The sequence below is a fragment of the Mobula hypostoma genome, chromosome 3, assembly GCF_963921235.1.
Source record: "Mobula hypostoma chromosome 3, sMobHyp1.1, whole genome shotgun sequence".
NCBI lineage: Eukaryota > Metazoa > Chordata > Chondrichthyes > Myliobatiformes > Myliobatidae > Mobula > Mobula hypostoma.
The window spans coordinates 19,176,711-19,190,375 of NC_086099.1; the positions used below are offsets into that span (position 1 = coordinate 19,176,711).

At 36.8% G+C, this 13,665-nt stretch overlaps 1 protein-coding gene and 1 non-coding gene across 11 annotated transcripts in view; both read left to right on the forward strand.

The window, feature by feature from the left end:
• The window catches only part of ubap2a (ubiquitin associated protein 2a), a 90,349-nt gene that overhangs the window by 31,724 nt on the left and 44,960 nt on the right, over positions 1-13,665 (forward strand). For 7 of the 10 annotated variants that reach the window (XM_063042756.1, XM_063042757.1, XM_063042752.1 and 4 more), the window contains exons 10-13: positions 1,780-1,853; positions 3,101-3,284; positions 8,230-8,410; positions 8,700-8,947. In XM_063042756.1, coding sequence (XP_062898826.1) covers positions 1,780-1,853; positions 3,101-3,284; positions 8,230-8,410; positions 8,700-8,947 — 687 coding nt within the window. The remainder of the gene's footprint in view (positions 1-1,779; positions 1,854-3,100; positions 3,285-8,229; positions 8,411-8,699; positions 8,948-13,665) is intronic. The other 3 variants (XM_063042751.1, XM_063042758.1, XM_063042754.1) reach the window with 2 other exon arrangements.
• Positions 9,420-9,500, forward strand: LOC134344642 (small nucleolar RNA SNORD121A). The gene has a single exon (XR_010017488.1). It is a non-coding gene; the product is annotated as a small nucleolar RNA SNORD121A (small nucleolar RNA).

The window sequence follows — 13,665 nt, forward strand, 5'->3', positions numbered from 1 at the left end:
CTGTAGGGAGGAGATTGCTGAACCTCTGGCAATGATCTTTGAATCATCAGTAGGGACGGGAGAAGTACCAGAGGATTGGAAGGTTGCAAACGGTCCCTTGTTCAAGAAAGGGAGTAGAGATAACCCAGGAATTTATAGACCAGTGAGTCTTAATTCAGTGGTGGGCAAGTTGTTGGAAAAGATACTGAGAGGCAGAATTTATGAACATTTGGAGAGATAATCTGAATAGGGATAGTCAGCATGACTTTGTCAAGGGCAAGTCATGCCTTACGAACCTGATTGAATTCTTTGAGGATGTAACAAAAAACATTGAAGGTAGAGCAATGGATGTAGTGTACGGATTTCAGTAAGACATTTGATAAGGTTCCCTATGTGAGGCTCATTCAGAAAGTAATGAGGTATGGGATCCAAAGATACCTTGCTTTGTGGATCTAAAATTGGCTTGACCACAGAAGGCAAAGTGTGGTTGTTGATAGTTTGTATTCTGCATGGAGGACGTGACCAGTGGTGTTCTGCATTCATCTATTCTGGGACCCCTCCTCCTTATGATTTTTATAAATGACCTGGATGAGGAAGTAGAAGGGCAGGTTTGCGGATGACACTAAAGTTGAGGGTTGTTAGAGGTTACAGCGGGGCATCGATAGGATGCAGAACTGGGCTGAGAAGTGGCAGGTGGAGTTCAACCTACATAAGTGTGAAGTGGTTCATTTTGGTAGGTCAAATTTGAAGACAGAATGTAATATTAATGGTAAGATTATTGGCAGTGTGGAGGATCAGTGAGATTTTGGGATCCACGTCCATAGGACACTCAGAGCTGCTCTGCAGGCTGACAGTGTTAAGAAGGCGCATGGTGTGTTGGCCTTCATCAGCTGTGGGATTGAGCTCAAGAGCCGTGAGGTAATGTTAAGGCTACTTAAGACCTTGGTTAGATCCCACTTGGAGTACTGTGTTCAGTTCTGGTCACTTCATTTCAGGAAGGATGTGGATACAATAGAGAGAGTGCAGGGAAGATTTATAAGGATGTTGCCTGGATTGGAGAGCATGCCTTATGAGAACAGATTGAGTGAACTTGGCCTTTTCTGTTTGGAGCGATGGAGGATGAGAGGTGACCTGGTATAGGTGTATAAAATGATGAGAGGCATCGACTGTGTGGAAAGCCAAAGGCTTTTTCCCAGTGCTGAAATGGCTAACACAAGGGGGCATAGTTTTAAAGTGCTTGGAAGTAGGTACAGGGGGAATGTCAGAGGTAAGTTTTTCACACGGAGAGTGGTGGGTGCGTGGATGCACTGCTGGTGACGGTGGTACAGGCAGATGCAATAGATTCTTTCAAGAGACTATTAGATAGGTACATGGAGCTCAGAAAAATAGAGAGCTATGCGATAGGGAATTCTAGGCAGTTTTTGGAGTAGGTTACATGGTCGGCACAACATTGTGGGCTGAAAGGCCTGTAATGTGCTGTTGATTTTTCAAATGTTTTTTGACAACCAGAATAAAATCTACTTATGTCCATTTTTGACTACTTTTTGAAAACTTTTTGAAAGATCTTGAAAATAGTGATTTGCAGATAGATAGCTCTGCTTTCGCCCTTAGCAGATGGTAGTGAAATCAACTTATTCCAAATAAAGATCTGAATCATAGGCTTTCCCAACAAGTGATCAGTTAAGTGGTTAGTTCAGTTGTCCTTTAGGGGAACTTAATGGTGTGTGTTTAGAAGCTAGTACTGTCTTAAAAGTGGGTTTGTGGGCATGAATAATCCTTTTACATGTGAATTTTTTTAAGCAGCTTACAGAAACAAAAGTATTTACAGCCTCCACTGCTGCAGGAATGGACAGCCAAACCATACCTGGATCAAGGTATGAAATGTAGTCTTTCTTTTGCATTGATTAACCACTAAATATGCATATTATTCTGAAATGTCTGGATTGTGCAAGATACTGACATATATATTTTAAAACGACCATTAAAATTTGGAATGGCAGTATGATAATCAATTGTGAATTGATTATTGTGATTATATATTAATAGTTATTTTGAATGACCTTCTGAATATGATTTGAAACGCACTAGAAAGGCAATTAAATTCTGATTTTTTAGCTAACAATTTTCCTTTAACTTCATACATTTATTGCTTTTACTTGAAATAGCTTTTGAAATAATTTAAAATAAAACCAAGGTTCAAGTTAAAGATTTTCATTTTTCAGTTGCAGCAGTATTTTGCTGATGGCTAATTTGGGCTAAGTTGATTGCATTATGTCCAAGATGTAACCTTTTCACATAACTCACTGCATCTACTAAATTACTCTTTAATTTTTTTAAATGATACTTCAGAAATTATTTTTGTTTATTTTGTTTAAATAATCTGCATTTTGCAGGTTTAGTTAAAATACATCGTTAATGCTTGTTTGGCTGCAGCAGCTATGATCAAGAGCATTTATAGAAAATGATCTGCATTGTGCTCCTGAATGGGTTGATAAATATTAAATTAAAAAGCATCTTTAAGAAAATCGGACGAACACAATAGTAAATCAATAAAAACATTTGTATTCCAATTATTGCTTGCTTTTGGGATAGAATACTTTTTAGTCTTGTTTCTGTACCAATATAAAAGTAATCGCAGACAGCGTGTAGTTCTACATGTTAACCTCCCTCCACCGAATATTCTGTTTGTAAGGTTTCAACATACTTTACTTTAAAGACGATGACTTAATTTTGTGTGTCTGTGTGCCTTCGCTGCTTCTGTTTTACTCAACGGCTAATATTTTGACAACAGAATCAAACAACCTTGAAGAATGCCCACTATCCTCTAGCTTTTCCTTGCTTGGACTTTTATGTAATACCATGCTGATTAGCATGTGATTTAATAAGATATTACACTGAACTTGCTGGTTGCAAATCTTTTTCATTTATTAAAATTATTTCCCTAATTTAAAAAAAATGCACAGTTTTTCATTTTGGATAGCTATGTCAGGATTATAAGACCAGGCTTTTAAACAAAAAAAAATTATCTTGAACCTAAAATGTTACTAGTGCCTCCTGAATCCATTTGCAGTCCTTACAGAACCTGTTAAAAGGTCTGAAAATAAATTTATCTTTTTTTAAGCACTGATCTAGCAACATTGCTTCAAAAGCCTTCAACTGGTACTGTAACAGAAAACAACTCGAGTGAAGCACCCCAACAGGCAAACCTCTCTCAGTCACTGGTGTTCACTAATTCCCAACATGATGATCCAATTTCATCGGTGGAAGGAAACTCCAATGCTGTGAATTCCTACTCTCAGAATCTGGTAAACCAAAAGAAAAGGCAAAATTGCTATATTTTGATATTTATTTTCTGTATAAATTAGAACGACTTCTAAAATGGCATGATAGACTTTTCTATGTTCTGTTGGAGTTGTTTTCTCGTTCAGAACAGGTCTTCTGCAGCACTTGGGTTTGACCTTCTATTTTCTTCTAATCAGAAAATCAAGTTAAGCATATTCCCTCGTTTGGAATCTGCAAATTTCCCCCACCCCCTTACATCTGGAGCAAAATGCTGCTTTGCTTTTTTTTGTTTATCATTGTCTTCCTAATTGTAGGAAGCTTTGACCCCATTAGTTTTATGTTTTAAGGTTTGTATTTCTGTAGCAGAAACATTTCTTTGTTTTTATTTTGTGTGACTAAGAAGCTAAGGATGCAAGTGTCGGTGACACTGTGTTGCTAATTTTCCACTGACGGACTTACAGCAATGACTTTGTCCAGGATAAACTCAGAGCTTAATGAATAGAAGTGGGCCTTGGACCAAAGGAGAGTTTGTCCTTGAGGGACACTTCCTTACTATCAGCTGCTCCATTCTCAGTAAAGTAAACTCGAAGCTTCATCATTTTGTCCTTTCATTTAAGGATCTCCCAAAGCATTTGGGAAGGGGTGGTTGTTTTGACTCATTGAACATACATATGGACTAAGCTTCTGAGCAAAAAGATAATCGATTTATTATTCATGTGAGTACCATTCCAGGTGCTGTAAGCATGATTTTATTGCTTTTATTTTAGTTGCTGCTGTTAGTCAGTCAATTCCTTGATTAAATCTGCCTCAGAAAGAAATTGAGTTCAACCGTGTTCATAAATTTTGAAAGAAGACAATCTGAAGCTAAGCTGCATAACCAACGCTTGTTTTTAGTAGTTACATACTCAGTTTGGCTGTTTAGCATAAGCTCAGACTTCCAGTAAGTTGCTCTGAGTTTAATGAACTCTTTTAATAAATGTATTTGCATATTTCAAATAGCTATGCACAGTGGGTGAACAAAGTGGTGACTAGTTTTGTGCGCAACATAAATTTAATGAGCAAGTTTAAATATTAAAATTATATTGATTTTAAGAAAAATATTCTACTTGCCAATCAGATTGAAGCAATGGTGACAATGATAAAATTTTATTCTCTCTTCCAAACTACTCTGCTTTGAAATTTACTAAAATATTAAACTTGATTGTTAATATTGTATTTTATATTGATTATTTAGTTTTCTTTTCAGAAAAACAAATTCTAAGATGGCAGAAACTCAGTTTGAAAAGTTTTAAAAATTTAGTCATTATGAACCAGAAAGTTGCAACGCAGGCTGGATAAATAAAACGGAGGGTAGAAGTTGTTTCTGTCACTGAGAGGGCCAAACTACTGAATAGCTAATGGTTACATAGGCTGTGTGATAGCATATACATAAATTTAAAAGATTAGCTTTATTTTTGTCAGATGCAGATTGAAAATTGCAGTGAAATGTCATTTGCATCAATAACCAGCACAGGCCAAGTATTTGCTGGGGACAGTCCGCAAGTGTCACCATACTTCCAGTGCCAACATTCATACCCGCAACTTCCTTACCCTAACCCACATGTCTTTGGAATGTGGGAGGAAACTAGAGGACCAGGAGGAACCCATGTGGTCACAGGGAGAAATTACAATCTCCTCACAGAAGTCATGCTGCCTGTTACGTTGTTGCTATTATTATTATTTTATAGATATCCATAGAGTAATATAAGCAATAGAATAGAGTTAGTCTTAATTTTCTTTTGCTGAAAGGCTTACAATTTTGCCATGTATTCATTTCTAATTTGTTATTTAGTGCATATGTTAGGTTAGTAATTGATTGTGGTTATACCTATAACTTCTTACTCAGTGGGCAAGAATTAGTCTTTAGGTGTCTACACTAATCACTTCATATTCTTTTGTTAGTAAATTCTCTTGTAAAAGAGTGGTGCTTCATTTAGCAGAGAATGCTGATACATTATTGCAAGGGTCCATTCTGAAATGGAGAAGTTTCTCACGTTACCTTTTGTAGCTACGTTTTCTTGTTATTCTATAAAAATCAAAAAGTACTAAACTATGGTGATGATTTTAAGCTTTTTGGCACAATACAGTAGGGGGCGGTTTAATATTAATTAAACAGTTTATTTCTGCCACACTATGTAGTGTTTAGAAAATCTTCAGTCTGATCTAAATACAGAATATTTGTAGCTTTACTGAAACAAGTCTAACCAGCAGTTATATTTGACTTTTGAATAATAACTTGTATCTATGATAAGTTCTAGCCATCAAGATATAGACTTATTCTTTTGTAAATACACAATTATCCATAAGAATAGGTCTCCATATTTATAAGGCTTTCAGACTAGGAAGCCTAAGCCTAACTATGTAATGCAATAAATATGAGTATTTTGCTTGCTTTGAGTATATCTGCAATAATTGATGTAGTTAAAGTAAATATGTTCATAGTGACATATTGGCTTGCTATTAAAGCTGGCCTGTTACAAGTTTTCACACAAGCAATATTTGCAGTGCATGAGAATGGCAGAATTATATGCTTTTGATACTTTTATCACTGCAATTTCCCTAAAACATTAATGTTATTCTGTGGTATATATTTATTTGTGATAGCAATTAAATTGATGCATAACTAATTGGTCTTCTCGGGGTAGTCATTGCAGTATCTTTATAATTACAGAAACAAGTTTTAATTTAACTGTTCATCCTGTAACTTTGTCCCCTAAATGCACTTTAAGTTAAATTTTTTTCAGAAAGAAATGATTGTCCCTTTAGAAGGTTAGATCATTCGGATGTTTTTAACTATCTGAAATAGCAACAGAGTACATTGGTGCAGTTCATATTAATACAGAGAAAATAAAAATTGTTGGTATAATAAGCTATTAAAGTATTTGATGATAAAGCTAGTCATTACTACTTAAATTCATGGTGCTTATTTTATCAGGAACTCTTAATAGTACTTGGTCCTTATTTTTTTCAGGAGGGAATATTTTCTTTGCATGTGCAATTAAATTTTGGCTAACTTTGGGTGATTAGGCCTGGTATGATGTGCCATATCGTCTGCCAAATATATGAATGCTATATTGTAGGCTTCTGGATAGAACTACCTGTTACTTGATTATTCAGGGTGTCTAATAATTTCTTTTGAATACTTGTGACGTGAAGACTTTTGAAACTCCTTTTCCAATTTTTTTCAGGAAAGAAACTTTATTTCATTGCAGCAGATTACTAAAGATTAAAATAATTTGCAGTTGAGATAGAGTAGGACATTTCCCAATGAAATTGTGCATGTATGTTCTCTTTTTCTCTTTGCGCTTTCAATCTCATGGCTCAGTGTGTTGATACTCATAACTCACTGCTTTACTTTTATAATTTTAATGTAAGAGTGCTATTCTATGTACATTTTTTTTTAAAAATCTGGTCATTTGGCAGGTATGAAGAAGAAAAAATGATTAACCACTGGAGGCTCAGTAAATGAAGCTTAGTTGAACTGTAAGTCTTTTTAGTTGAACAGTAATTCCATAACAGACTCCATTGTAGTTCTGTTTCCTGAAAAATTCCATCCACCAGCTTGCCTGATGGTTCCTTATTTTGCTTTTACCCCTTTTTCTTTCTACCTCCCCAAATGGAAAATGATTTAAGGCCTTCCTATGACAGTGAAAATAAGCAACCCAGAGCAAACTAATTTACCTTTCAAAACAATGAACTTTCTTTCCTGAGCAGATCCTAATAATGGATTTCATTTACTGAGAGTACTAACTTAAATGAATAGGAAGTAGGCGCTTCAAATTTGTGCTATTATGAATTGTAGCTTCAACCTCAATGTGAAAGGAAAAGGAATTGCAATCTCTATTTTCTATCAACTTGTAAGTCTTGAGTAAGGTAAACAGTTGTTGTACTTAGTACGCATCTTGGGAATCAATTGTCTTAATACTTTCAGTGAGTCCATGGGAAATTTTTTTGTTACAATTTTAACTGCAAAATTCAAGTTTGGGGAAAAAAGAAAAATGAAAACGTGCTTAAATTTTGACTAGATCATTAGATTTGTGAATTGTTTTGTGGTTGATGCATTTTTAGAACTCATTTGCAAATTAAACTATTTTCTGGTGGTTAGGTTAAATTTGAATATTATTTGAATGCCATTTTTGGCTTATCAAATTTCTTGTTGATTTTTTTCAACTGAACATGCAGTTTTGGGCCCCAGCCAGTTTTTGTAATATATCAGTTAGAAATTCGTTCTACCTCTAAGAGTATTGATTGGATTTTCTGACATTTGAGGACTTTAGTACACCAGCACAATGTACCATTTAAACAGAGTTGAGTGCTATTTATTATGGGTAGCTAGTTTCTGGGCAACTCTGAAGGGATGAGAAATAATTTCTCTGTGAGGTCAAATCCAAGTGCATTTGAAGTACCTTTCTGGGAGTGGAAACATAATTCCTTTGAATTTTAGCATTGATGTGGGCTTATTTTTTTTGTGCGATGAAATTTGTATGGGATAAACTTTCTAATTAGATATTTATCCAGGCTTATGTGTTTTGTTGTTAAGCAGTAACTAAACTAGTCTGAGCCAATATTATTTCATGATTTGCATTTATCCTGACATTGTGGAGGCTTTTGTTTCATGGATACTTTGTGGAAATATCCATTATGAATTTGAATGCTTAACCTATTTAAGTGTTCAATTTTCTCTCCAGTGTAAAACATCTGCATATGACTACTGTATTTAAATAACTGAAAAAGTTTTTCTGTTAAATAAGAACAAAGTTGAATGAACTAAAAATAAAATTAATTGTTGCAAAAAAAATCTTTGGAATAGCTTGTAAAGAAAGTTCTTGTTGCCTTAAATATCCAGCAAAAATTGAAAATTGCATGCGCAGACTACTGATACTCTTTGTATTTTATGCTGCTTGAAAGGTTTCACATTTTTTTAAATAGACACCCAAGTTTGGCGAGCTTACTTCTACAAAGATTGGTAACTCTTCAGGATTGCAATTAGTCGATCAGTTGAAGCCCGCTGGTTTGGTGGAGGTGCCTCCACCGAGCACGGAACAAAATAACAGTAAGCATTCTTGGGAAGCAAAATCAGCATCGCAGTCAGCAGTCCTAAATAATTTCGGTCAGTATTCCTAATTATTATCAAATGATAGTTGTGTATTTTTAACATTTTAGTGAGTCCCTGTGTTTTAAATTTCTTTTAAATTCCAGACTACATTTGTAAGTAAAATTTAATTTCCTTGTGACCATACATACTAATACAACTTTAATACAACAGAAATTTTATCATTTTGAAGAAAGGATGATCTGAGAATTATGCGATTTTGCATTTGAAGAAGTTAGCAATTAAAGCAAAGCTAGCATCTTTATAAATTCCTGAAATTTACTTTGATATTTTGGACATCTTTCAGATTTCAAGATTCAACCTGATCCTTCACCTGTTTTGCGCCAGATAACCCAACAACAGCAGCAATCCTCTGTTCAGCCAGTATTGGATTCCTTCTCTTCCCAAATCAAGTTAAGAGAACCATTGGTTGATGGCTCTGCTACTAAAGTGATGCAGTTGTTACCAAGCTCCACAGACAATCAGATAGCCAATGTACAACAGACACAGCAAAAACAACTTAAGACACAAAAGCGGAAGATACCACCTTCTAAAGTAAGTTGAGAACCATGCCTACATTTAGCTGGATTGGCTCAGAAAAAATAATCGTCTAAATCATCTTATGCAAAAATAAAGATTTTGTGCGAAAGCAATGATGTAGCGTGCTTTCAGTAATAGTATAGGAGGATATTAATAACTATATTCTGTATTTCAATGTTCTATATCATTGTCTTGGAAAGAACACAAGGCTGTTTGCAACATATCTTCCTTTCTCTGGCCTGGTTATCTACCTTGAGATCTTTTAAGTAGCTCTAGCAAAAAAGAGAATAGTGTTTGCTTAGGCTGAAGGGTTTTTAAAAGAAGTGAGAGATACTGAATCTTTTGTCCCTGCACAGTTCTTGTATTAATTAGCTGCCTTGAGGGAACTGTATTTCTGTGCTGAGTGCTATCACCTGATCAGTCTCTCAGACACGGGAAACAAGAGTATCTGCAAATGCATATTTTGTAAACTTTGCACTAAATGAGGAACCAAGAAACAATGATGTTTAGTTCAAGCACATAGCTGAACATACTGATGTGAAGTACCATGTTTCTGAGTTTCTTGGTTACCTCAGGAGTCACTTAGCATTGTGTCAGCTGTGACTCAGCCTATAACACTAACTTTGACATCAGATAGTTGAAACTTTGAGTCATTTCTGATGAACTTGACACTTGTATTTATTTATGTGAATAGTCAGGAGTAATACCTGTTGATTAGTTAGAATTTGGCATGGTATAGAAGAGTACAGTCTCAATAAGGTCTACATTCTCCCCTGTGATCATGTGGATTTCCTCTGGGTGCTCCGGTTTTCTCCCACATTCTAAAGATGTACAGATTAGTTCTGATGCTGTGCTTTGTCTCTAAATACAAATAAATCAGAATCGGAATCAATAGATGAGACTAGTGTAGATCAGCCTTTCTCAACTTTTTTGCCCTGGAAGAAACCTTGAAATAATTTTCAGGTCTCGGGGAACCCCTGCGTAAAAATTGTATCTACAATTTACGAGACGTTAGCATTATCAGTGAAGTTTTAGATATAATTGTCAATGCTCTTTTGAGTAGAGAATGAATTTTTAGCCAACCTTTCTTGAAAAAAGAATAGTTAAGCTTAGCTTACCTTTTTAGAAATTAATCTTTCTTTCTCTTTCATAAATTTTTAAAAACTCATAAGGAAAAAATAAATTTCTGTTAAATAACTGGCTTACGCCAAAATGGGATTTAATTTTTCTAAAGGTGGGCTTGGTAGATTTAATTTAAAAGAAAGTTATAAATTGATTTTAGTTAAAAGCTTTACTGCTTTTTTTGAGATTCCAACAGCCGTTTAAAATAATCAGCACTTTTACATGTCATATGATTGATTTGTAGTTAAGTGTCTTCAATTTTGCTGGAGCTAATGCTGCATTTGTAAGTTGTTTGCCACAGACTAGGCGCAATGGAATAGGGGTTAATAAAATATAAAAGAGATTAGCATCATAAATAACTAAACGAGAAACCTGCTAAAAATACAAACACTTTACAATACAATTCACTTACCACCAACACAATCCACCTATTGCAACGTTTACAGAGCAAAGCAGCAGGCCAGCAGCTTAGTCACAGCGCGTAAAAATTCCTTCTTTAGAATGAAAATTTCTCCAATTTTCTACTACACCGGTAGAGTTTGTCACTCCCATAAGGCAGTTGACGATGCATAAGGGGAAGCTGGGAGAGATAATTTAGGAGGGAGAACCTGACGTCAAGACCCATTCAATGCTGGGAAAAATCATTGTGCTCATCATCAGTCTACCATCCTCCCCTCTGTGCAATATAGCACTTACCGTCAGACTACAGGTTTCCCCCGCCATCCGAAGGTAGAGCGTTCCTTTGAAACAGTTCGTAAGCCGGAATGTCATAAAGTGAAGAAGCAATTACCATTTATTTATATGGGAAAAATCTGTGAGCGTTCGCAGACCCAAAAAATAACCTACCAAATCATGCAAAATAACACATAAAACCTAAAATAACAGTAACATATAGTAAAAGCAGGAATGATATGATAAATACACAACCTATATAAAGTAGAAATTCTTTTCTGCGATCATTGCATTGTCCACCGTAGCAATAATCTCACGCAAGCGCTCTCGGCAGAAACACCCTCTCCAGTAACCTTTAAGCTATGAAGCTGCCAAATCATACCAAATAACACATGAAAATACACAGCCCACATAAAGTAGAAATAATGTATGTACAGTGTAGTATCACTTAACAGAATTGGGAAGATGGTGAGCACACTGATGATGGTGTGTTAGGCTGAGTCGTCGGAGGTTGGGGTGGTAGGACACTGGGGTGTCATCTCATCGTCGTCTGTTTCCATCAGGGCAGGCAGGTCATCTTCTATGTCTGCCTGCCTCGATGTCCAAGGTCGAGGTTTGTCTGCTGTGGCTGATGTGGAAGGCTTGAAAAACGACAGTATGCTTGACTGCTAGCCTCGCGCATTTTTCTATCATGCAGTTCTTTGTAAGCACTCAAACCATCCTGCAAATATGCCTTAAACCTACGTACCCTTTCAAAATTAAAGTCGTACTTTTCTGCAATCATTGCAGCGAAAATTTCACGCAGTTGCTTCATGTTCAGTTCCTGGATGACTTCACTTTCGGTCTGTTCGCTACTGCATTCAGTTTTGATTGTTATCCTTTCCTCTTGCAATTGCATCAGCTCTTCATCTATCAGTTCTTGGTCAAGGGATGCCAAAACCTCTTCAACATCATCTTTGTCAACTTCCAGAAGCCAAACTCACCAATTTGTCCAGCTGCAGAAAGGTAAAGATAGACAGATTAGTTCAGACTAGACTGTCTATTTGGTGCTGTCTCATTGGAAGAGAACAGAAAGAATAGGAAGAAAATGAGTTTTCGAAACAGGATTTAACTCCTTTTTGAACTCTGGGCCAGCATGAGAACCCAGGACTGACACTCAAAAGGAGGAACAACAAACCTAAGCTGCTTACTACAAGTCCCTTACTCACTCTTCCTTCAGTTAGTCCAGACGAAGGGTCTCGGCCTGAAACGTCGACTGCGCCTCTTCCTATAGATGCTGCTTGGCCTGCTGCGTTCACCAGCAACTTTGATGTATGTTGCTTGAATTTCCAGCATCTGCAGAATTCCTGTTGTTTGCTTACTACAAGTCCTTGATAGGTAGTACACTGTACAAGTCATGATTACTTTTGTTTTATTTTTGTGGCCAGGAGTTTGAATAAAGCAAAGTATGTTATTTTTGCCAGTTGGTAGTGCTGTGTCTCCAATAGGAGTGATGTTGGCACAACAGTAGGGCAGTCCATCCTTAACTACAAACTTCCAGCTCCAGCATAAATTGAATTGATGGACAACATTTTAGAAATGAGATATGTGTGGTTGGGGGAGTGCATGGCATGGTGGAGTGAATTGGGAGTTGCAAGCAGCAGTACTTTGGGTAGGGTGTTCGTTTGTATAGGAATGCTGCCGCCTGGAGATTCCCAGTAAGTCAACACACCATGACTTGGAAATGGATCTCTGTAACAAAAAATATATTAAAATTTGTGCAACACACACAAAATGTGGTGGAACACAGCAGGACAGGCAGCATCAATAGGAAGAAGTACAGTCCATGTTTCAGGTCGAGACCCTTCGTCAGGACTAACGGAAAAAAGAGGTAGTAAGAGATTTGAAAGGGGGAGGGGGAGACCCGAAATGATAGGAGAAGACAGGAGGGGGGAAGGATGAAGCCAAGAGCTGGGAAGTTGATTGGTAAAAGGGATACAAGGCCGGAGAAGGGGGAGTATCATAGGACGGAAGGCCTTGGAAGAAAGAAAGGGGGAGGGAACCACCAAAGGAAGATGGAGAACAGGCAAGGAGTTATTGTGAGAGGGAAAAAAAATAATAATCAGGGATGGGGTAAGAAGGGAAGGAGGGGCATTAACAGAAGTTAGAGAAATCAATGTTCATGCCATCAGGTTGGAGGCTACCCAGACGGAACATAAGGTGTTGTTCCTCCAACCTGAGTGTGGCTTCCTCTTGACAGTAGAGGAGGCCATGGATTGACATATCAGAATGGGAATGGGACGTGGAATTGAAATGTGTGGCCACTGGGAGATCCTGCTTCTTCTGGCGGACAGAGCGTAGGTGTTCAGCGAAGCGGTCTCCCAGTCTGCGTTGGGTTAAAATTTGTTCCGTGTTCTTTTGATTCAGCAAATGGCATTCACAAATGTATTTACAAAGGAGTCACTATACATATGTTAAACCACAAGAAATCACTTTATTAGAGTTAAATAAAACATGCAATACAGAGAGGAAAAGAAATGGTACAAAATAAACTAATACATCCATTAAATGAGCTGATCTACATAACGCCAGAGGGAATGGTAGATCCGAATCTTTTCACTCCACCCCCTCAATCTTTGTCTCACCCTCTCAACGTACTTGTACCTATCTTCACCAGCTCTTTACACTGTCACTAGTTGTGACCTAACCCAAGAGAAGATTCCTCCATTGCACAATGATAGTGTCCCTTTCAGTTCCCTTCAAGATCTCCTCAAAACTCTTAACATAATTCTTACCTCAGTACTTCCTCGTGATGAGGCACCATTTGATACCTATACCTGCACAATGATCTCTGCTTCCCCAAACAACCATGTATTTATCATTGTCTACTCTTAAGGCTTTAGATATGTACTCCTATAACTTTCTCAAAACAACCCCACTTTCAGGCTAATGTAATTTTG